Source organism: Gekko japonicus, unplaced genomic scaffold (assembly GCF_001447785.1).
Source record: "Gekko japonicus isolate JY-2015 unplaced genomic scaffold, Gekko_japonicus_V1.1 scaffold438, whole genome shotgun sequence".
NCBI lineage: Eukaryota > Metazoa > Chordata > Lepidosauria > Squamata > Gekkonidae > Gekko > Gekko japonicus.
Window position 1 is genome coordinate 1020409 of NW_015160849.1, and position 22896 is coordinate 1043304.

Genomic DNA, 22896 nt, shown 5'->3' on the forward strand with positions numbered 1-22896 from the left:
AGACGGGGGGGGGGGGGGAATCCTTCTTTCCACCAGTTCTTTGCATTCATCAGTGGACTTGGAAGAGGGTAGATCCGCAGCAACGGAAGGGAGAGCCCCAATAACAGTCACCTCATACGGCAAGCTGATATTGGAGGACCTCTGGTGCCACTTCCTGAAAGGAAAGCAGTTTTTCCGTGGGAAAAGTAACAATGAACTGTTTGAAACTTACATTCGCTTCTGTTTCAACACTCTAAGCGCTTTCTGCTTTACCATGTTCTAGAAGAGAAGCAACAGTAATCAGGATTACAGTTTAACCACTGAAGGCAACCCTTGTCAACTAATGGATGTTTATTTAAAAAAAAAACAACAACCCTGACATACCAGGTTTCCGCTCCTTGTACTTAGGAATGCAAATGTTGACATTCTCTGACAACATTAACAGACCGGCAGCCCGACATATGAAGCGCTCAAGTGAGCAAGCCTGACCACGGGGTCCTGCCCTTTCTCTATGATCACGGCAGTGTACCTGCTTCTCTTCCCCCTCCCAACAATTTATCCTCACCACAATCCCGAGATGTCACCCAGTCAGGCTCACGCACTGCGGACTCTCTCAGGTACTGAGACAACAATTATGGCGAAAACCAGATAGTAAACAAGTATAAAGCCAACAGTCGTGATAGTCTGACCCACAAATCAAACAGTCATTAAGACGTATAAGGAATGCTATCTATGTATTACCATCTGAAGCACTACAACATGATAGACAAATCATAAGAAAATCCTTGAACCTAGGTACATAATCAACGTTGTTGTCTAGCACTTATGAAACAGAGAGCTTTTGCACCATTATGTAAGTAAGATAGCACTAAGATTATTGTATTGTCTCTTGTTATTGGTGTAGCATGTATTCTAAAAATTGTATTTTTGTACACTACAGAATATCTCTTGAAGAAGATCCATTTTTTGAAACGCTGTTATATAATCTGGAGACGACGTTGATTATGTACCTTGGTTCAAGGATTTTCTTATGATTTGTTTCCCCTGTTGTAGTGCTTCAGATGGTAATACATAGATAGCATTCCTTATAAGTCTTAATGACTGTTTGATTTGTGGGTCAGACTATCACGACTGTTGGCTTTATACTTGTTTACTGATTGGGTCGTGTTTGTCCAGAAAACCAGATAGTGACATTTCTTAAAACCTGGAGGAATCTTTTTTTTTTTAATATCAAATAGTAATTCCACATGCATTTCTGATTTTATAAACATACAGAAGGCATGTCACTTTGTCACTGAAATGACACCGGCAGATCTGGGTGAAGCCTGGTACGGCATGAGTCACCTTCACCCTCCCGCTCACCTCTTACCTTTGCGGGCCCTTCCCTCATCTTCTTCATTTGATCTTTATACTTCACCAGTTCGGCATCAAGCCTCGAGATTTTCTTGTCAATAGACTCTGCTCTGCTATCCACCTTTAGCAAGGAGAAAGGAAAAAAAGAGGGGGAAGGACACAATTTAGTAATGGCAAAAGGCACCTGTAGACTCTTTTCTTCTCCAATATTTCACATATAATATTCTAGCAGTTATAACAACATGTATAATCAAGTAGGAATCCTGCTTTTTACAACTTGCTGGAACTATATCCAATAAAAATAGTTCTGGTACAAAAGATATATTAATTTCCAAAATTCTTTTCAAAATTTCATGTACCTAAGCTCAATATTTTTTACTTTTTTCACAGGTCCACCATATATGAAAAATAGAGCCAACCCTCTCTTAACATTTCCAACAATCATTTGACATATTGGGATAACATTTTGCTAATTTGTCTGGAGTAATATACCATCTAGAAAACATTTTATAAATATTCTCTTTATAAGAAATTGCTTTCGTAATGTTTATATTTATTTTTCCAAATCTTTGACCACTGACCTAAATCAATATTATGTCCTAACAGCTGTTCTTGAAAAAGAGCCGTTCCTGTCAGAGCTCTCTCAGCCCCGCCTACCTCACAGGGTGTCTGTTGTGGGGAGGGGAAGGGAAAGGAGTTTGTAAGCCGCTCTGAGACTCCCTTGGGTAGTGAAGGGCGGGGTATAAATCCAATCTCCTCCTCCTCCTAAATTTTGCGCCCATTTGACCATGGAACACTTAACTACTCATCTTGTGTTTTCATTTCTAACATTACACCATACAGTTTTTTAATGAGTTTTTCATCAGTGTGAATCAATATTTTATCAATTTCTGTTAACTGTTCATAAAAACCTATTTGTTTGTCCTTAGCGTATCTGGACTCTAACTGTGATCTTTCCCACCAACTCAGGCCAGTATCTTGTTTCTTGAGATTTTCTGCTGACTTCAAGTGGTTTTTATTGTCTAACAAGTCTTCATATCTCCACATGGGGTATTTTTGGAATACATTTGGATTAGCAAAAGCTTCAAGTGGAGAGACCCATTTTGGTATCTTAATATAAAAAAGTTTTTTGTTTCTTCCCATACTTTTAGTAAAGATCTTCTAAGAATATGTTGTTTAAAGTACTTATGTGTATTATCTCTGTCATACCAAGCAAATGCATGCCACCCACATGTTGTCATGACCCTCTAACTTTAATATTCTTGTATTTTCCAATGTGATCCATTCTTTCACCCACGTCAATGCGGATGCTTTATAATATAAAGACCAATCTGATAGGGCAAATCCAGCTCTTTATGTTGCATCCTGCAATGTTTTCAACTTTACTCTTGCCATATAAAATGTAACATCAATTTACCTAATTCTTTAAAGTATTGTTGGTTTTGAAGGATTGGAATTGTTTGAAATAAGAAGATCAGTCTTGGTAAAATATTCATTTTTATGGTGGCTATTCCCATTAATGATATTTGTAAGTCTTCCCACTTTTCCAAGTTTCATGAAATTGTTCTTTATTAGCGAGCGGAATCTGTTTGTCAAAATTATTCCTAAATATTTCACCTTCCTCTGAACTTCAGTACCTGAAGTTTTTTAGATAATTTGCATTTGGTCTTTGGTAATATTTTCCGTTAAGATTTTTGTTTTATTCAAATTAACTTTTAATCCAGCAACTCGACCATATTCTTGCAAAGTTTTTAACAGCTGCGAAAGAGAGTTCATTGGGTCTTCTAAAATAAATACTAAATCATCTACAAATGCTTGTAATTTATATTCTTCTCCTCTTATTTTCACTCCTTTGATTTGTATATCTTCTCTAATTGTGTTAGTCAATGCTTCAAGCATAAAAATAAACAATAATAGAGTGGGCAACCTTGTCTTGTTCCTTTATGTATCTCTATATTTTGTGATAAATCTTCATTAACAAAGACCATTGTTGTTTAGAAAAAACTGCTTTAACCATTGTATAGAAATCTTTCCCACATTGCATAGTTGTCAGTTGTTCCAACATAAAGTTCCAACTAATATTATCAAATGCTTTTTCTGCATCTAAAAAAATCAAAGCCATCTGTTTCTCTGGGTGTGCTTCAAAATATTCAGTCACATTTAGTATGGTCCTTACATTGTTCCTGATTTGTCTTTTTGGTAAGAAGCCAGCTTGATCTCAGTGAATTATCTGTGTTAAAATGCTTTTCATTCTTGCAGCCAATATTGATGTGTATATTTTATAATCAACATTCAATAATAAAATTGGCCTATAATTTTTAATTTCTCCCTCGTCTGTGTTTTGTTTATGAATCAAAGTAATTAAGGCTTCATTCCAGGTCTCTTGTATTTTACTTTCCATTATAATGTTTTGTATTACATGTTTTAAAGGCATTCTAGCGTGATCTTCAAATGTTTGGTAAAATTCTGCCGGAAATCCATCAGGGCCCGGAGTCTTTCCCTTCTTCTGTTTTTTTTTTTTTTTTACTGCTTCTATCAATTCAGAAAAGGTAATTGGGTCATTTAAAATTTTTCCTTTGATCTTCTGTAAATTTCTTAAAAGAGTTATATTTTTTAAAGAAATCTTCAACCTCTTGCTTTTCTAATATCTCATGTTGGATCTTCTGCTGCTGCTGCCTTCAACTTTGCCCGGCATTCCCGTCTTTGCCAGTGAGTCATGTCTTCTGTGGTAGCCACAGTTGTGCGTAGGTTTGTTAAAAGGACCCTTTTTCTTTAATATTCAGCCTGATTAAGATTTCAGGAGAACTCAGGCTGAATATTAAAGAAAAAGGGTCCTTTTAACAAACCTACGCACAACTGTGGCTACCACAGAAGACATGACTCACTGGCAAAGACGGGAATGCCGGGCAAAGCTGAAGGCAGCAGCAGAAGAAGATCCAACATGAAATGGATTAACTCAATAGTGGAAGCCACAAAGGCCCTCAGTTTGTAAGACCCGAGCAAGGCTGCTCACTCACGACAGGGTGTTCTGGAGGACACTAATTCAAGCGGTCACCATGTCAGAAGTGCCTTGAGGGCCCGTAACACACAAACAGGTTTGTCATAATCACAACAAAAGCCTAACCTGTAACCTTCACCTGACTTCTCAATTTCTCATAATGTCATTATTGCTTTAAAAAGCTCCCTTTAATTGAATACCAGAGCCAATGGATGCATCTACTGGCAATTAATGGCATTTAACATCTAAGACAGCAAGGGCAAGAACTTACGTGTGTGTACATTTTTACACAATGCAACAAAACATATTTTGATATGAAACGATAAATAAACTTTGTACTTCTACTGAGGACGACCAAGAGATACTCCAAGAAAATCACTACTTAAAAAACAAAGCACAACAAAGAAACTTCTAGGCACTGTGGCGACTGGGCACCTGTTCAGCCCTGTTTTAAGGGAACTCGACATTTTGTCCAGCATCAGAAAGACCCTTGATCAAGAGCTGGTTTTGCTTCCAATCCATTTTTGCTCCTTCTTCCCAGAAGGCCATTGGTGCAAGTTGAGACTAGCCAAGCCCCACACCCACTGGAGTCACCAGAGCGTTCTATACAGGATGAGGCCTGGAGGCTCCAAAGATTGCCCCCCCATCCAACCTGATGAAGAGTCCTGGAGAATTGGAACGTTTCTTAAAAGCAAGATTCCTAGCAGAACCTCTGCTACTGTAGAACCAAGTCTTGAGTCCAGGGGCACCTTTAAGACCAACCAAGTTTAATTCTGGCTATAAGCTTTTGTGTGCATGCACACTTCTTCAGATACATGCATACATATGAAAGCTCATACCCAGAATTAAACTTTGTTGGTCTGAAAGGTGCCACTGGACTCAAACTTTGTTCTGCTGCTTCAGCCCAACATGGCTACCCACCTGAATCTTCTCGTAGTGTAGTTGTTATTTCCTGCTTGGGGGGGTCAACAGTGGGAGGGCTTCTAATGTCCTGGCCCCACTGCTGGACCTCCTGATGGCACTGGTATTTCTGGCCACTGTGTGACACAGAGTGTTGGACTGGATGGGCCTTTGGCCTGATCCAACATTGGCGTCTCTTATGTTCTTATGTTCTAATGCAACAAAACATATTTTGATGTGAAACAATAAATAAACTTTGTACTTCTACTGAGGACGACCAAGAGATACTGCAAGAAAATCACTACTTAAAAAACAAAGCACAACAAAGAAACTTCTAGGCACTGTGGCGACTGGGCACCTGTTCAGCCCTGTTTTAAGGGAACTCGACATTTTGTCCAGCATCAGAAAGACCCTTGATCAAGAGCTGGTTTTGCTTCCAATCCATTTTTGCTCCTTCTTCCCAGAAGGCCATTGGTGCAAGTTGAGACTAGCCAAGCCCCACACCCACTGGAGTCACCAGAGCGTTCTATACAGGATGAGGCCTGGAGGCTCCAAAGATTGCCCCCCCATCCAACCTGATGAAGAGTCCTGGAGAATTGGAACGTTTCTTAAAAGCAAGATTCCTAGCAGAACCTCTGGTACTGTAGAACCAAGTCTTGAGTCCAGGGACACCTTTAAGACCAACCAAGTTTAATTCTGGCTATAAGCTTTTGTGTGCATGCACACTTCTTCAGATACATGCATACATATGAAAGCTCATACCCAGAATTAAACTTTGTTGGTCTGAAAGGTGCCACTGGACTCAAACTTTGTTCTGCTGCTTCAGCCCAACATGGCTACCCACCTGAATCTTCTCGTAGTGTAGTTGTTATTTCCTGCTTATCTTATACGCTTAAAACATTTTAGTTGCCTTACTATTTTTTAAAGTATATTTGCCTGTCTTGAAAATATGTAGAAAAAATTTAAATCCTTTATAACTCTGAGGTTTAAAAAGTGGACACTTGCTCCTATTCTTAAACCGTTATAACTGCACAGAGAAAAATAGCTGCCACAGAGAAAGTCCCAGCTAGGAAAACAAAGCTCTGTTGTAACTAGCAGCAGGCTTTTAAAGCAAGAAGCAAGTCTAAGCCTAAACAGCAGATAGCTTTATCCCTGGAGATTATCCCATCGTTCTGGAATTTTGCCCCCATATGGTCTCCTGTGTCCCTTAACATTCTTAACAAGAAAGAAAAATGGTACCAGGTTCACTGAGCTGAACGGGATATGCAATGCTTTCTTGGTTTGTTGACTATATTTATAGTCCACCCTTCTCACTAAGACTCAAGACAGATTACACTGTGTAAATCGATCAAGTCAACAGGATGAGACATCTAATAAGCGATGTACTAGGACTGGGATTACAGATACCTAAATAAGCATGGCATAGATCAAAGTGGGTAGCCGTGTTGGTTGAAGCCATAGCACAAAGTTAAGAGTCCAATGGCACACGAAAGCTCACACCTTGTATAAAACTTTATTGGTCTTAAAGGTGCCATTGGACTCTAACTTTTTTCTAAGCATGACATGTTATACATGATACAGAGTGCAGATACAGTGCAGAAAAGTGGTATGACGTCAGCAAAACAATGCAGTGACAACAGAGTATTACATGCAGCAAACAGATAATATGTTCCACACACAGTGGGGCAGTCCACAGTCCTTTTCCTTTACAAAGCACCTTCCTGAACCATTCTGTTATAGTATTGCCCTATAACCTTTTTAGAAATGCCCTCCTGAAGCTGTCATGGTGGAATTATAGAAACACCAAAAGCAACAGAGTTGAATTTGGGATGCAAACTAGGTTTTCCAACTGGAGAATACTTTTAATTCTCGTAGCAATATTTGTTTCAGGAACATCAAGGTAAGATGGATAGAGGATAAGTAAAAAGGTCTGCTAAGAGTTGCATAAAAAGGCTAGTGGGGCAAGATAGCAAAGCCTTTCCCAACATTTCACGTATGAATCAGTAACCGATTAAATATTTTCAGATAGTTTCCTGCAAACATGAGAACAAGACATCTACTCTTTTCAAAAAAGAAGCAGCGGCAGCAACAGCTGGCATTCCAGGTTTAAGTATGTATATTCCCACCTGGGCTGTCCAGAGGAAATGGTTGGCCACTGTGTGAGACAGGGCACTGGACCAGATGGACCACTGGTCTGATCCAGCAGGGCCCTTCTGAGGTTCTTATCAGGGGAAGGCCTCGGCCTCTCTGCCCTGTTGTTGGCCCTCCAGAGGAACTGGTTAGCCGCTGTGTGAGACAGGATGCTGGACAAGATGGACCCTCACTGGTCTGATCCAGCAGGGCTCTTCTGATATTTTAGTGAAGGCCTCGGCCTCTCTTCCCTGTTGTTGGACCTCCAGAGGAACTGGTTGGCCATCGTGTGAGACAATGCACTGGACCAGATGGACCCTCACTGGTCTGATCCAGCAGGGCTCTTCTTATGTAATGTCTGGCATGGTCCCCAAGACAGACCAAAATGTCAAAAAATGAGGGGCACAGTGAACTAAGTAACGTTCTTTGCATTTACAAAAAGTTCTAAATGTTCTGAAATAAAAGCTGGTCTTTTGAAATAAGATTCTTTGGCTTACCCTTCCCCAAATGACAAGCTGAAGAATTGTTATTGCTGCCTCTCCAATTCCTCTTTTCTCAGCTGTTTGTTGCCCTGACCCCTAAATGTAGTTGGAAAGCCCCTCGGAGTAAGGGCCTCTCTCATTTACATAAAGGCAGTGGACACTAATCACATTCGACAGCGGAAACAAGCAGCCAAAACCTTATTTATTTAATTCATTTATATCCCATCTTTCTCCCCAATGGGACCCAAAGCAGGTGACATCATTCCCCTCTTCTCCATTTTATCCTCACAACAACCCTGTGAGGTAGGTGAGACAGAGAGTGTACCTGCCCAAGGTCACCCAGCCGGCTTCCATGGCATGAGTGGCCATTCAAACCTGGATCTCCCAGTTACTAGTCCAACACTCTTCACCACTACACCACACTGGCTCCTAAGGCACAGGGATGAGTGCAGGCAGTTCCAGGACACGGGGCTTAGACAGTAGACCTCGTTCCAGTTAACGACCATTGGCCAGTTGCTGGTGGGCCATAAGAATGCTAGTCTTATATTCTTAAGCACCACTTTATACCCAAGACAAACTAATAGTTAGTTATGCTTTAAATTGGTAATATCCCATCTTTCTATGGAGGTTAAGATCTACCCATCTTGGTTAAATCTGTATTGTAAATTTGTTACTATATTTTATTGTAATTTATTGTTTTTAAATTATGTGTTTATTGTTGTAACCTTGGCACATGGTGCCCTTGTGAGCCGCCCTGAGCCTTTGGGGTAGGGCGGGATATAAATCCAAATCTAAATAAATAAAAAAATATATAATGACCACTGCTCCCTGTATGCTGTGGAGCCCTGTGAGCAAAAAACCTGCTTTGTGAGCTCCTGGCATTAAAGCTGTGAGCGAGCAATTTGGCTACGGCATAAATTAGTTTGCTCTGGAGCCATCCTTCCTGAGCTGAGACAAAAATGTGTGATTCACGGCTTCCGTAAAACCGAATCTGATGACCAGAGGAGGAGGCTTTTACTGGCAGGCTGTGGATTTCCTTTTAAATCAGAATGATTCCTGGTCATGTGTTAATATCCTATTAAACTGTTTGGTGTATCAATACCTTGGGACTTAGGAAAGGCATTACACAAAGACCTTCAATTTACACTTTAGGGCTGTGTCTCAAGGGTTCTAATAAATGGGCAAAGAGATTACTTGGGAGCTCATCCCCCAGTTGGATTCCAAGAATTCCTAGTCTGGAGAACTGTTTGATGAATTTTAACTGCCTTGTACAGACGACAGTAACAGCTGGCAACATGTACGGACCAGAGACTCACAGCCAATCCCAAACTGCACAAGAGGAATGGGGGTGGTAACTGAGCTCCTTGGACCAACCAAGCAGAACAGAGAGTTGTGAATATCAGAGATGCCTAGCTAGATCAGATCAAGGTCCTTCTAATCCACTGTACCAACCAGTTGCCCAGAAGGGCCACAACTAACGGTGGGAGACCTCGGTCACTCTGCCCTGATGTGGCTTCTTAACACCAAGATTCAGAGACTGACTACCTCTGAATGTGGAGATTCTCGGTAGTCACCATGGCTAAAGCTATGAACTGTCACATAGGTGAGGGACATGAAGGTTGCCAAAATTCTCCCTTCAACACTCTGTCTAAAGAAAGGAGGTTCTCTGGCATCTGATCACTTACTCACTCTCTCTTTCTCTCACACTCACCCTTCTTTGAGGGTTGCCAACCTCCTGGTAGGGCCTGGAGGTATCCCAGAATATAGACTGATCTCCAGACTACAGAGATGAGTGCCCTTGGAGAAAATGGCTGCTTTGGAGGATGGATTCTATGGTATGCCATAACCTAGGAGAAACTGAAGTCCTAGAAGAAGAGATTGGATTTATACCCCATGGCCCTTCACTACCCAGAGGTGTCTCAGAGCGGCTTACAAACTCCTTTCCCTCCCTCTCCCCACAACAGACACACCCTGTGAGGTGGGTGGGGCTGAGAGAGCTCTGACAGAAACGGCTTTTTTTCAAGGACAGCTCTTATCAGAACTACGGCTTGCCCAAGGTCGTCCAGCCAGGTGCCAGTGGAGGAGTGGGGAATCAAACCCGTCTCTCCCAGATCAGAGTCCGCGCACTTAACCACGACACCACACTGGCTCCACTCCCCGACTGAGCTCCCTCCACTCCCCAAGCCCCACCCTCCAATCTCCAGGAATTTCCCAGGTTTCCAAACCCGAGCTGCCGACCCTGCCCCTCTCTACGGTTCCCAATTCTGACTTGGGGAACACCACTGGGGATCTGTGCCGGGGAAGGGGGGAGAGCAGCGGCCCCTGGGGAAAGACTTCACGGCCTATACTCTCCTCTCAGCGCCCGCCGCCTTCTGGAGCCGCCATCTCCCCCAGGGGAGCGGCTGTTCTCTGTCGTTCCGGGACCCCCCTGGGAGTCTGGCGGCAGCCCTGACCCCTTTTCCCCTTGCGGCGGCAGAGGTCACGTGGGCCGAGGGAAGGGGCGCTGGCAGCTCCTCCCGATCCCCCAACAGGGGGCGGGGGGAGGTGTTTCCATGGTGACGGAGTCCAGCAACCCGCCCCACCCCACCCCCCACAAGCCAGGCGGCGGAGGACAGAACTGACCGAGCCAATACAATCCGTCAGGTTGGGGGGCGGCCCCTTCGGCTTCGACTTCCCGAAGAAGCGGTTCATCGCGGCGGCGGCGGCGGGTCTCTTCGGCGATCAACAAACACACCCGCCCGCCCCCGAAGCCGGACGAACCAGGAAGTTTGCGCCGGAAATCCCTTCGCCCGCGGGACGCGACTCACTGCGCCGGCGCGCGCGCGCCGAACTCTCGCGAGACGCCGGCCGACCATTGCGCGGCGACGACGTCACACAGCTTTCCCGTCAAGCGGAGTGACGTCGAGGGCAGAAGGGTCGCCTGAAGCCATCTTCCGCCCTGCCGTGAGCCGGAAGTGGGAAATCTGCCTCGCTGGTTTGACGAGGGAAGAAAGACGCGCCCGCTCACCGGTTCTTGTGGGAGACTCGCCCCAGCGGCAAAAGGCATAAACTTCTGGCGCACATCCCATTTGGAACACTTAGTTCTGAGGTTACAGGATGAACCAGCGACTTGCCCCTTCACCCACGGAACTCAGGGCTGCCACAGCCTCCGTGTGGGTAGCAGCCCATATAACTAGCGAAGGAAAAATCCACAAAAGCTGTAAACAATGCAAACACGCGTTTATAATCTGAATTACAATCCAAGTACAAAATAATAATAGTGAGAAAATTTCCTGAACGGTAGAACTTTTACAAAAGCCCACTTTTGGTGAAATTATTTCTGGATATGATTCAATCATGGGATAAGAAGAGACATTTGTTGGTATCTTGATTTTTTAACCAAAACAATTTTTATTTTTTTAACAAATAAAAATTATAAATAACAATAAATCGCAGGTTTTCACAATATACAAGTACACTCAAAAGTAAAACGAATATTGATATAACATTGAAGAATAAAGATTGTACAATAATTAGCCGTATAACAATAATTTGAATTTAGCATTAGTAATTGCTTCCCAGTCAAAACTATCAAAGGTGAGTGTCTATAATAGGGTACCATTTCCCTGTTGGGTTGTATAGTGTTATATATTGAAATAGATTCGTACATTAAAAAGTCCCATATTTTAGATAACCAGAGGTTTATAGATGGGGGTTGTTTATCCCTCCATTTCGTTGCTATGACATTTTTGGCTGCTGTTATTAAAATATTAATCAATAGTTTTTGTTTAAAGGAAAAATTTCCTATTGGCCACAAATTCAGCAGCATTAATTGTGGTTCCAATGGGATATCATGTCCCGTAAGTATTAGAATTTTGTTTTTCACTTCAGACCAGAATGTAAATATATGACTGCAGGACCACCATGTGTGGAAGAACGTGGCCCTCTCTCCACATAACTTCCAGCAGAGTGGGAAAATATTTGACGACATGTGAGAAAGCTTAACTGGTGTTAAGTATCAACGTAATAATACCTTGTAAGATGATTCTTGTATTTCAATAGATTTTGAAATACTTTGTTGAGTTCTCCAAATCGTGGTGCATTGCTCATCAGTCAAAAAGTACTCTGTAAGTCTGAATGCCATGCCTTTTGGTAGCTCATTTGATTAATAGTTTGCTTAAGGAGTAAAAGTTTGTAGAGTGGAGATTAAGCCTTGTTTTTTAGATCCTTTGAGCATTATTTTCTCAAAATCTGTTACTGGTGATGTAATAGCATATTTAAGCTCAGTGGTTTTAATTAAATGACGCATTTGTAGGTATTCAAACCAATGAACTGTAACTTTGTTTTTTCTCTATTTCAGATTTCGTCATAAGTTTGTTTCTTGTCACTACGTCCGCAATTCGAGTGATGCCAGTTTTCCTCCAGGTAAGAAAGGAATTTTGACTTGTAGCGGGATGAAAATTTTGTTGACAATTTTTATTTTTTTAACAAATAAAAAATATAAATAACAATAAATGAATGTATATAGTTTTGAATGGTTAGAAGTCAGTGCTTGTTTGGACTGATTCCAAATTTTTAGTGTATTTATTAAAAATATCTTACTTATTGTTTTGAAGGTTTTGGAGTTATGTGAAACCCATAGTATTTCTTGGAAGTCTATCTCAATGGACGCTTTTTCTTCTAACCATTTCCAGTCTAATTCATTTTTATCATGATATTGTCTGATTAGAGAGACCATTTTAGTTGCTTTGTAATAAGTGTGCAGATCTGGGACTGCTAAGCCCCCTGCTCTTTTGGTTTTCCAAAGAGTGTTATGTGGAATGCGATGATTTTTTTATTGCCAGATCTACTTATTCAAGTCATTTTGCCATTTTTTTAATTGTTGGTTTACAATTGTAATGGGTAATGCTCGAAAATAATAAAGATATTTTGGTAATATGTATGTCCTCAAAATAGTGATTCTATCTGAGAGGGAAACATTTTAGTATTCCAAGACTTTAATTGCGTGACATTGGATTTATGCAGCTCCGTATAGTTCACTTTGTTTAGATGTTCCAAATTCAATGGTATTTTTATACCTAAATAACGGATGACATTGGTCGTCCATTGATATGAGAATTTATTTTTTAATTCGTCTGATGTCGGGTTGTAAGTTTATTGGGTGTATTGTAGATTTTGATTGGTTGACTTTAAGACCAGCTATCAATCCAAATGTCTGCAATGTTTTATGGAGGTCCGTGATAGAGTGTCAGGGATTGGTCAAATAAAGTATAATGTCATCAGCGAAAAGGCTGATTTTGAATTCTTTGCTTTTTATATTAATTCCTTGTATATTTGAGTTTTGTCTAATCATACATGCCAATGGTTCCATTGCTAAGGCAAATAACATTGGTGAAAGGGGACACCCTTGACATGTGCCCCTTTGAAGTGTGAATTCAGATGAAATTGGTCCATTTATTAGTAGCTGTGCCTTAGGTTCAGCATATATGGCATGCAATGATCTTCTGAAATTGGGACCAAAATGCATGTGCTGTAGAAGCGTGTCTAAATATTTAATTTCTAAGGAGTCAAAGGCTTTTTTGATATCAATCGTTACTAATAATGAGTTTAGGTGCTTGTTTTGGTTACCATAGTGAATAAGGTTTAACGTTTTTCGAATGTTATCAGTGATATCTCTTTCTACCATAAAGCCCGTTGGTCCTTGTGAATGTAAGACGTTATTAAGAGCCTCTCCCATAAAGTGTATGTAGTTGGTGGTCTTCACCCCTAGTGCTCCAGTAGAGTAGAAACGTTGTCCGAATGCATCTAGCTTTCTGCTCTCCCTGTCTGAAGGGGCAGAATGGGTTCTCTTTGACTTGGATGAGGAAGTAATTACCATTGAATTTGGTTGAGGATGGGCAAATAAGAATTCCGCTCCTGTTTCTTGAACTCTATACATATGGTCCTCGCGGCGTGTGGACACCAGAGCCGATGACGGTTTATCCCATGGTGCTTTAGCTGCCTGTAACAGGACCGTGGACATGGGTAGTGCTATAGCTGTTGCTGTATCTAGTTGCACCACGTCGAAAACAGCATCTGTAACCTGTGGTTGTGGTTGTACGATGGAAAGGCCAAGAGAGTGGGCCATTCTTTTAACGAGGTCTCCGTAGGAAGTTAAGTTTTCAGATGGAGATATAGGTTGGTCATCGGCTACTGCCTGTTTCAGGGAAGGCTGGTCAGGGGAGCTGTGTAAATTTGAACCCCCCGTATCCGAATCCTCATCTGCAGAGTCAGAGGAATCGGGATATGGTAATTGTACTGGAGTGGTTTTGATCTGACTGGTTGGATCTGTTGACAGTGGGATAGGGGGACTGGGAGGACGATATTGATCCGGTCAATGTCGAGGAGGGTCATCAGATGCATGATCCAGAGGCCGGGAAAGAGACGCTGAGGGTGTCGGCCTTGATCTATGGGGTGACCGTGATTGGTGAGCAGAGTAACTATCCCAATCCGAGTAACCTGCTGGAGTCAACCATGGCATAGATGCTCCTTTTTCTTTTTCACGGGAGTGGACGTGGAAGACTGCGCCGTCGGTACCGGACATTTCGATATCGACTGGACGATGTCGGACGAGGATTTTGAAGCCGGGGCCGTCGATGTCGATGGTCTCACTGGTACTTCTGGATCCATGGCGGAAGCGGGATTTAGCACTAATTCTAGTAATGCCACCCGGAGACGCGCCGCTTGGTTCTTCCTAGTTTGATTGGAGAACTTGGCACAATGCCTGCAGGACTCCAGTCGGTGTGTCTCACCAAGACAAAAAATACAAAGATTGTGGCTGTCCAGCGGAGCGAGCTTACTGCTGCTCCCTTTACAATGTTTGAAACCCCCCCACCTTTTCTCCATAAAATAAAATGGATGGAGAAGAGGGGGGGGGGCGCGAAGGCCAAACTGAGGTAAGGCGAAAAATTTCCCCCTCAAAACTAAATAAAGTCTTTCTTTATTAAAAAAAGAAAAAATGAAGAAGTGAAGGAAAGGTGTAAACTAAGAGGAAAAACTGAAGAGAAATCCGAAGAGCCTCTGAGGAAAATAGCTACCAATCTGACCGACCAAGGAAAGGTGCTTCCAGCGTGGCGGAAAGGAACTGGCGGGATATCTGCGCCCACCCCTCTGGGCATGCGTGGTGGGGGTTCCTGCGCATGCCTGAGGTCTGGGCACAAAAATCCGTTAGAGCTTGCTACAGTGCTGATCGATCCAGTGCAGGCGCACTGTATCCCATGGGTGTGAAGCACAGAGACCACGTCAAAGATCAATGTCTGAATTATTGGAATGTCTGAAATATTGGAATGAGGTATTCCTCCTTGAGTGACCATTCTTGGGTTATCAAGACCTGTCTGCTCATGATATCAGCTACAGTATTGCTTTGCCCTGCCATATGAATTGTCATCAGATGAGCCTTGTGCTTTATGGTCCAACACCAGACTCATGAAGACTCTGTGCAGAGTGATGGATACTGTGTCCCCCACTTATTTACATAAAACTTTGCAGTAGTGTTGTCTGTGGCTAGTAATACTTTCTGACCTTCCACCAGATCTGAAAAAGGAGAGCTTTTATGATTGTCCTTAATTCTAACACATTAATGTGCAGTCTAGATTCAGACTCAGACCACCAGCCACAGCTGTGTGAACTCCACAATGCACCCCCCCACCTGGAAATATTTGTAAATTGTGATTGCAAACCCAATGGAATATCCTGGAGTGAAGGGCCTTACTCCACCAGGAGGCTCCTGAGATGAGACCAAGGCATAGAAAACCCCTTCCATTGTGGGTCTGATCCTGGTTGGAATTGTTGGATAAACCAGTTCTGCAGAGGTCTGATAAAGAGTCTTGCATGTAGTGTGACAGCTGTCATGGATGCTATGTATCCAATTAATCTCTGGATCTGCCTGGCCAATAGGAATCTGCAAGCCAAAAACTGGTAAAGACTGTCGTTAGACTAAATGGTAATGCATTGTACTCGTACACAGTATTATCATAACTGAAATGCAGAAATTTTCTGCAGGCCTTATGGATGCTGATGAGGAAGTATGCATCCTTTAAATCAAGGATGGCAAACAAAAGTCTTAGAGACAGCAATGGAAGGATCTCCTGTAAGGAGAGCATCCTAAATTTTGCAACATGCAAAAATTTATTCAGAGCTCTGATGTCCAGAATGGGCCTTTGTCCACTCCCTTTTTTGCCTATTGCGAAAAATTTTGAGTAGAAGCCTGACAGATCCAATGAAGAGGACACTTTTGTGATTGTCCCTTTTTTTGGTAATGAAGTAACTTCTTGAGTTAGGAATTCTGAGCATTGTGTGCCCATCATAGGAGGGGGTGGCAAGGAGGCAGAGACTGGAACTCCAGAAAATAACCAACCTGATATAACCCACTTAATCCTTGGGGGATTGAGCGGGTTGTTTATTTATCCCCCTACTCACTCTTCTATCCTGATGTTGGGTGTACTGAGGCTTAGATGTCTGACTATTGTAAGTCAGGTTTTGAAATCTATAGTCAGAATCCCTAAAAGGCTTATTGTAATTAGGCTGTTGGAAATCTTCTGCCAATACTTGCGTTTGTACTGTTGGGCAGTATTGGATGTAATCCCCAATGACTTCACAGTAATTCTATATTTTCTAATTTCTTCCCAGGATTTAATCTGTTTGTTCACTAAACATTTTCTTCCTCTCAAAGAGGTCTTCCACTTTGACCTTAGAATCAGGTGGGAGAGCCAAAGGTCTTAATCAGGAATGTCTCCTTAACACCACACCTGACACCATCACAATGCTATGGCTATCCGCTGCATGGTGGGCTGCATTCAATTGTGTCAAATGTTTGGCCTTCAAGACAAGGTGATTTCTTGTCACCAGGTACTAACTCAATAAATTGCGACATTCGATCCCAAATAAGCATAATGGGCACCTGCTCATTATGGCAGAAAAATCAGCTACCCTTAAACCCATGGCCCCAGAGGAATATCTCTTTCTCCCCAAGAAGTCCAATTTGCGGCCTTCCTTATCCATGGGAGATGAACGGGACTCAGACCTCCTTCTTACTGGGAATACTTCTGAAACCACAGAGTTAGCTTTAGAGTGCTGAAAGAGGTATTTGCACATGTTCTCTTTAACCCTATACAAGTTCTCTAGCTTTCTCAAGGAAGCTGATGTGGAAGCTGGTCTACACACCTTGGATAAATGGTAGAGCCCCTGGGCCAGACTTCGGGCTGTAGAGTAGTTCCATTATAGGGTCAGATGATTTTGGCTCAGATGACAAATACTGACAGTTGAGGGCCTTTGCCATGCACATAATCTTCTCTGAGTATAACTTCAGATCCTCTATGGGAGAGGGGGCTGATGGCTCAGTAACCCTGTCATCTGGTGAGGGTAGAGAAGTGCTCTCAGACTCTGGGTCTGAAGCTCCGTCAAAGCATTCTTCTGAGTTGGGAATTGGGAACCCATATCAGTCTTTGAGGCTTGAATCTCTCTGTTGCATCTCCTGGATGGAGATTTGGACCCAAAATTGGGAACTGCTGTTGGTCCCATTCTCCCCAATTATCCGGGAGCATCATAGGTACTGGAATGTAAGGGAGTCCCGAAGAACAGTGTCCAGCATCCCTTTCCATTCAACGTCAAGGCTTTTGAATTGGAGGTTGAGCTGATTGTATTTCAAAAACCTTCGGTTCCCATAGGTCCAAAAAATTGTGGTGGTGGCTTGAAGGTGATGGTGTAGTCAGTTTTTTTTTTTCATTTTAAACAACAAATTTTATTGAGAGTTTTATGCAAACAGAAAATAAATCCAACAGGGAAGTCCAAATACAAAGCAAGAGTATTGCAAGAAACCACATTTCTCTAACCGTACAAAATAGCAATTTTTAGTTATACAGCAACAATTTGTATTTAGCATTACTGAGATTTTCCCAGTCAAATTTGTCTATGTTGATCTTGTCCAGTAAGGGATACCAAGCATGAAGTGGGCTCATCAATTCACATTCTGTTTGGATTTCTGAATGAAACGTATTAAAATTATCCAACAGGAATAAGTCCCACACCTTATGAAGCCAGTGTTGTATACTTGGAGGGTTCGGATCTTTCCAATGCTTGGCAATCGCTATCTTTGCCGCCGTGAGTAGAGTACCCACCAACTTTCTACTAGTAAATGAGAACCCATCTGCAGGCCATAAATTCAATAAAATTAAGGCTGGGTCCCATGGAACCTCATAACCAGTTAACTCCTTAACCTTTCTAATGACTAGTAACCAAAATTTCTCAATACTTTTGCACTCCCACTAGCAATGATAGTACGTCGCTTTTTCTCCACATTGTTTCCAGCACAAGGGTTTCATTTGAGGCATCATGTGTGTTAGTCTGGCTGGGGTAAGGTACCGTCGGGTGAGAACTTTCATATTGGCCTCAAAGATATAAAGGGAGTTGGAAAGTTTAGTCTGGGATTTCCAGATTCGATCCCACTGATCATCTGTAATCTGCCTATCCAGATCTATTGCCCAGGCTTGATGGTGTAGTCAGTTTTAGGAAGCAATCAACCCCAATCAGTGTTGACAGCCTGGGTCAAGGAGATGTTGACACCAGATTGTTCGATGCCAGGACTCTGTTCCAAGAATCCTCTTGACCCTGAAGATTGGTATGGGGAAGCTCTATCAGCGTTGAGGCAACCTGGAGGCTCAACTACTGTCCCCAGATGGATGTCGATGAGAATCCCCTCAGGTAGGTGAATTAGAATGCTCAGGAGACAATCTGAGTGCTTTTTTTTTCTTTGCAGGAGGCTCAGAGGCTGATCACTGCGTGGCTGATCTTTCTGGCGGCTCTAGTACTGAGGTTGGTGCAGAACTCACAAACCCCACACTCTCTAATCAAGAGTATCCCAAGTTTTGGTGGTGAGTTCTGTAGCACCTAGTGCTCTTTCCCACAATGCACTTTTAAACGCACTATCCTTCCTTCTCTCGCCTTAGATGTTAAGAGGTGGCATGCTGGGCAAGAGGAGGTGTTATGTCCTTCATCAAAACATAATAAACAAGCTTGATGTTTATCGTTTTATACCATCCTGGCACCACAATCCTGGCACTTCTTAAGCAGAACCATCGTACCAAAAATTTGAGGTAAGACATCCTTGAGAACACTGAAGGACGTTGTTGTTTAGTCAGCTCGCATACATGTCTTCTCCTTATGGCAGCAAGAAGAGAACTGAAGGAAGAGTGCTTCCTAGGGGTGTACCAAAAAAAAAAAAAATCGGCCGGATTCAGATACTGCCAAATTGGGCAGAATCAATTTCAGCCGGCAGAAAGACTCCCAACATGTCAATTTCGACAGTACAGCGGATTCCGGAGGCTTTCAGCCATAGAGAACAATGGAGGGGATGCGGGCAACCTGTTTGGGGGCCCGTAGAATTGGACCCCCTGGTCCAATGTTCTTGAAACTTGGTATCTTGGGAAGAGACTCCAGCAGGTACCCTGTGAGTTTGGAGCCTCTCCCTCAAACCCCCTCCCCTCTAGCCCCCAGAATATACCCTATGTTTTCACCATTGACTTCAATGGCCCATAGGATATAATGGGGTTGAATTGCCGCCGAAGTTCGGTGGCAATTCGGCAGCAAGCCGATTCAGATCAGAGAATCTGAATCGGCCCGCAGCAGCCCGAATGGGACATTTTCGGGGGTGCATTCGGTTACCGAATGCACATCCCTAGTGCTTGCCCTCCAAGTCACATGACCACTGGATGGGAAAATTTCACAAGAAAGGAGGGGGAGCACTCTTGGGATCTTCGGATCCTCTTTTACAGCTCGCTAGCTCCTTCTGTGTGGCTGGACTGCGCACACACAGTCCCATGCATACCTGCACAGAGGCCACAACAATGAATGCATGTCTTTCCAAGAGGAAGTGGGATACATTTCAAATACCTAATGTATCTTTATATTGTTTCACAGTATTGATTTACTTTGTTAATAGGAAGGACTTAACCACAGAACTACTCCTAATAACTTCATCTAGCAAGTGCAGAGGGGCTTTGCTACATAAGAGTAGGCACTGACTTTTATTGCATAGTTGATTTCATGAATGCAGACAGATGGACAAAAGGAAATACTTCTTTACACAACAAGTGATTAAAATGTGGAGTTTGCTGCCAGAGGAGGTAGTGATGGCCACAGGCATAGGCAGCTTTAAAGGGGATTAGACAGATTCATGGAGGACAGCAGCTACTGGCCACAGGGATGAAAGGGAACCTCCATGTTCAGAGGCAGTCAACCTCTGAATCCCAACGACAGGAGGCAACATCAGAGGGAAGGCCTCGGCCTCTGTGCCCTGCTTGTTGGCCCTCCAGAGGAACTGGTTGGCCACTGTATGAGATGGGATGCTGGAGTAGATGGCCCACTAGTCTGATCCAGCAGGGCTCTTCTGATGTTCTTAAATACATTTTCAAAATTCATAATAATTTGGACAGTTTACTAAAACTATAAGCAAAATGAAATATTGTTCTTTATTATGTTTCTAGCATGTCCGCAGGGTTTATGTTGCAACACCCACCATGATAGCTGAAGAATGCAATCACTAGTTTTGTAACAGACACATGCAACACATTTTTGTTTATGTATTTTTAAATTATTTTTCCTTAATTTGTGTGAGATCTGTTAAAATTACTTAGGTCCTAACATGTCTTCTGGCTTTACCCACTGATCAAATTGTTCTGCTGTAAGAAATCCAAGCTTGACAGCTGCTTCTTTTAACGTTGTCCCTTCTTTATGTGCTGTTTTGGCAATCTTGGCTGCCTTGTCATAACCTAATGTAAAGGGGAAAGAAAACAAGATAAGGTCACTGAGAAACAAACTAATCAAAAAGGCACTCCGGTCTCCACAATGCTGTAAGAAACAGCAGCAATGATTCCTAAAAATAAGATAAATTGCAGAAAGCTCTTTAAATACTGGAACAGTTAAGCCAGCAGCAGATCCATGTCATTTACCACAAAACTGATAACAATTATTTGATCTCTGGATATAGAATTACATTGGAAGCTTCCGCAGTTTTATTAAATTTGATGGAATCGATATTAAATGTGTCACTGGCAACTAAATCATATGGGTCAACATTCAGAAACAGATGGATGGTACAGTATCTGTTCTCCACAGTGCCATCTCTTTCTGCATGTTGAGAGGGGAAAACTACATATTGCTGAAATTAAGTAGCTAACTAAAACGGTATGTAACAAAATGGTTTAATGGGAAAACAGACTTTGTTTATTAGTTATTGGAACACTCATTGTAATTTTGTTGGAACATCATGGTTTGTTGTTGCTTAAGTGTGCTTTGGTATTTGTATTCTTTTAATTTTTCAAAATACATGACAAAGATGCAAAGATGTCCTCTCCCTCGCCTCGCATGGCCTTCCATGGAGACACACATCTCTGCAGGTCTCTCCTGTGGAGACAATACCCTCATCCTCCCACACACATGATGCTGGACAAGCTGGCCATTTGGGATAGGGAAAAGTACTCTACAGATTAGGCTTCTTTCTCTTCTTTCAACTGCAACCTGAACATGAACTGGATCTACTTGAATAAATGCAAGTTTACCCTTTTTGCAATATACTCCTTGGGAGATTTATTTACTGCACTCAGTATCATGCTTCCATGACTGGCCAACCTCTGCTATAGTGCGCACGCGCTGGATCGATCGGCATTGTAGCAAACTCTTTTAACGGATTTTCGCGCCCAGACCTCGGGCATGCGCAGGAACCCCACCGCACATGCCCAGAGGGGAGGGCGCGGACATCCCGCCAGTTCCTTCAAACCGCCGCAAACCAACCCCTATTGAAAATGTAGAAGCTGACAGCAGCGGGGAAGGAGGGCGGGTGATGTGAATGCACAGATGACCACTCGAAGATCATCAGTTACAGGTAAGCAACCTGTTTATCTTCGACATGGTCTCTTTGCTTCACACACATGGGAGATTAGCGAGCAGTGGCCTACCTGGAGGAGGGTGCTGGCAGGTCCTTACTGCATCGCCGAAGATAGAATGTGACGTCCCATGTTGGTATTAGAGTTCTTACGGACGTCTAGGGCGTAATGCCTCATGAAGGTGTTAGGCATGGCCCAGGTAGCAGCCTCACAGATGTCCGTCAGGGGCACTCCCTGGAGGAAGGCAGTGGAAGCCGCAACAGCCTGGGTGGAATGGGTCTTGATGGGCCCAGGAAACGGCTGCTTTGCAATCAAGACCCGCAATCCACTTTGAGAGGTGTTGAGCCGTGATGCGAGTCCCCAGCCTCGCTGGTGTGTATGAGGCAAACAGCTGGGAGTCACGTCTCGTTGGGCGGGTTCTATTGAGGTAGAACAGTAGTGCCCTTTTGACATCCAAGGTATGTAACAGTCTGTCCTCTGGGGATTTCGGAGCTGGGAAGAAATCCGGGAGGAAGACCTCTGCCTGTAGGTGGAACTCTGACACTACCTTTGGCAGGAATGAAATGTCAGGGACGAGGTGGACGCCGTCGGGCAAGAATGACAAATAAGGCGTGTCATGCCGGAAAGCCAGTATTTCTCCGCCTTGCAGAGGTGATGGCCACTAGAAGGGCCGTCTTCCAAGACAGGAATTTCATATCGCAAGTTACGAGTGGCTCAAAGGGTTTCCTCGTAACTTGACGAAGGACTAGAGGAAGATCCCAGGGAACGACAGGAGTCTTGACAGGAGGGAAGAGGTGTAACAAACCTTTTAAAAAATGTTTCGAAAGTGGATGTGAAAACATGGTGCATCCATCAATGTGAACATGGTAGGCCGAAATTGCGGCCAAATAAACTTTTAACGATGAATGGGAAAGTCCCGAGTCAGCTAGGGACAGGAGGAATTGGAAAACTTTCTCGAGGCCTGCGGAGGAGGCTCAAGGGGCATCATCACCTAGGGAAGAACAGAATCGTTGCCATTTATAATGGTAGGACCTTCGCGTAGCAGGTTTCCTGGCGTTCAGTAGAACATTGGCTACGCGGGTCGAAAAACCTTTGACGTTATTCTCCACGCCGTCAATTTCAAGCGTGGTATGTCGTGATGTAGGAGAGGGGAGTCTGA

At 43.1% G+C, this 22896-nt stretch overlaps 2 protein-coding genes across 2 annotated transcripts in view; both read right to left on the bottom strand.

Moving 5' to 3' along the window:
- The window catches only part of CHMP5 (charged multivesicular body protein 5), an 18686-nt gene extending 8063 nt beyond the window's left edge, over positions 1-10623 (bottom strand). Inside the window, exons 1-3 of the mRNA XM_015420782.1 lie at positions 10465-10623; positions 1349-1453; positions 212-258 (exon numbers count right to left, since the gene is read on the bottom strand). Of these exons, the coding sequence (XP_015276268.1) occupies positions 212-258; positions 1349-1453; positions 10465-10533 (221 nt within the window). The 5' untranslated portion in view covers positions 10534-10623. The remainder of the gene's footprint in view (positions 1-211; positions 259-1348; positions 1454-10464) is intronic.
- A 9579-nt stretch (positions 10624-20202) lies between these two features.
- FH (fumarate hydratase) overlaps positions 20203-22896 on the bottom strand; it is a 37122-nt gene continuing 34428 nt past the window's right edge. The window contains exon 11 of the mRNA XM_015420725.1: positions 20203-20624. Coding sequence (XP_015276211.1) covers positions 20482-20624 — 143 coding nt within the window. The 3' untranslated portion in view covers positions 20203-20481. The remainder of the gene's footprint in view (positions 20625-22896) is intronic.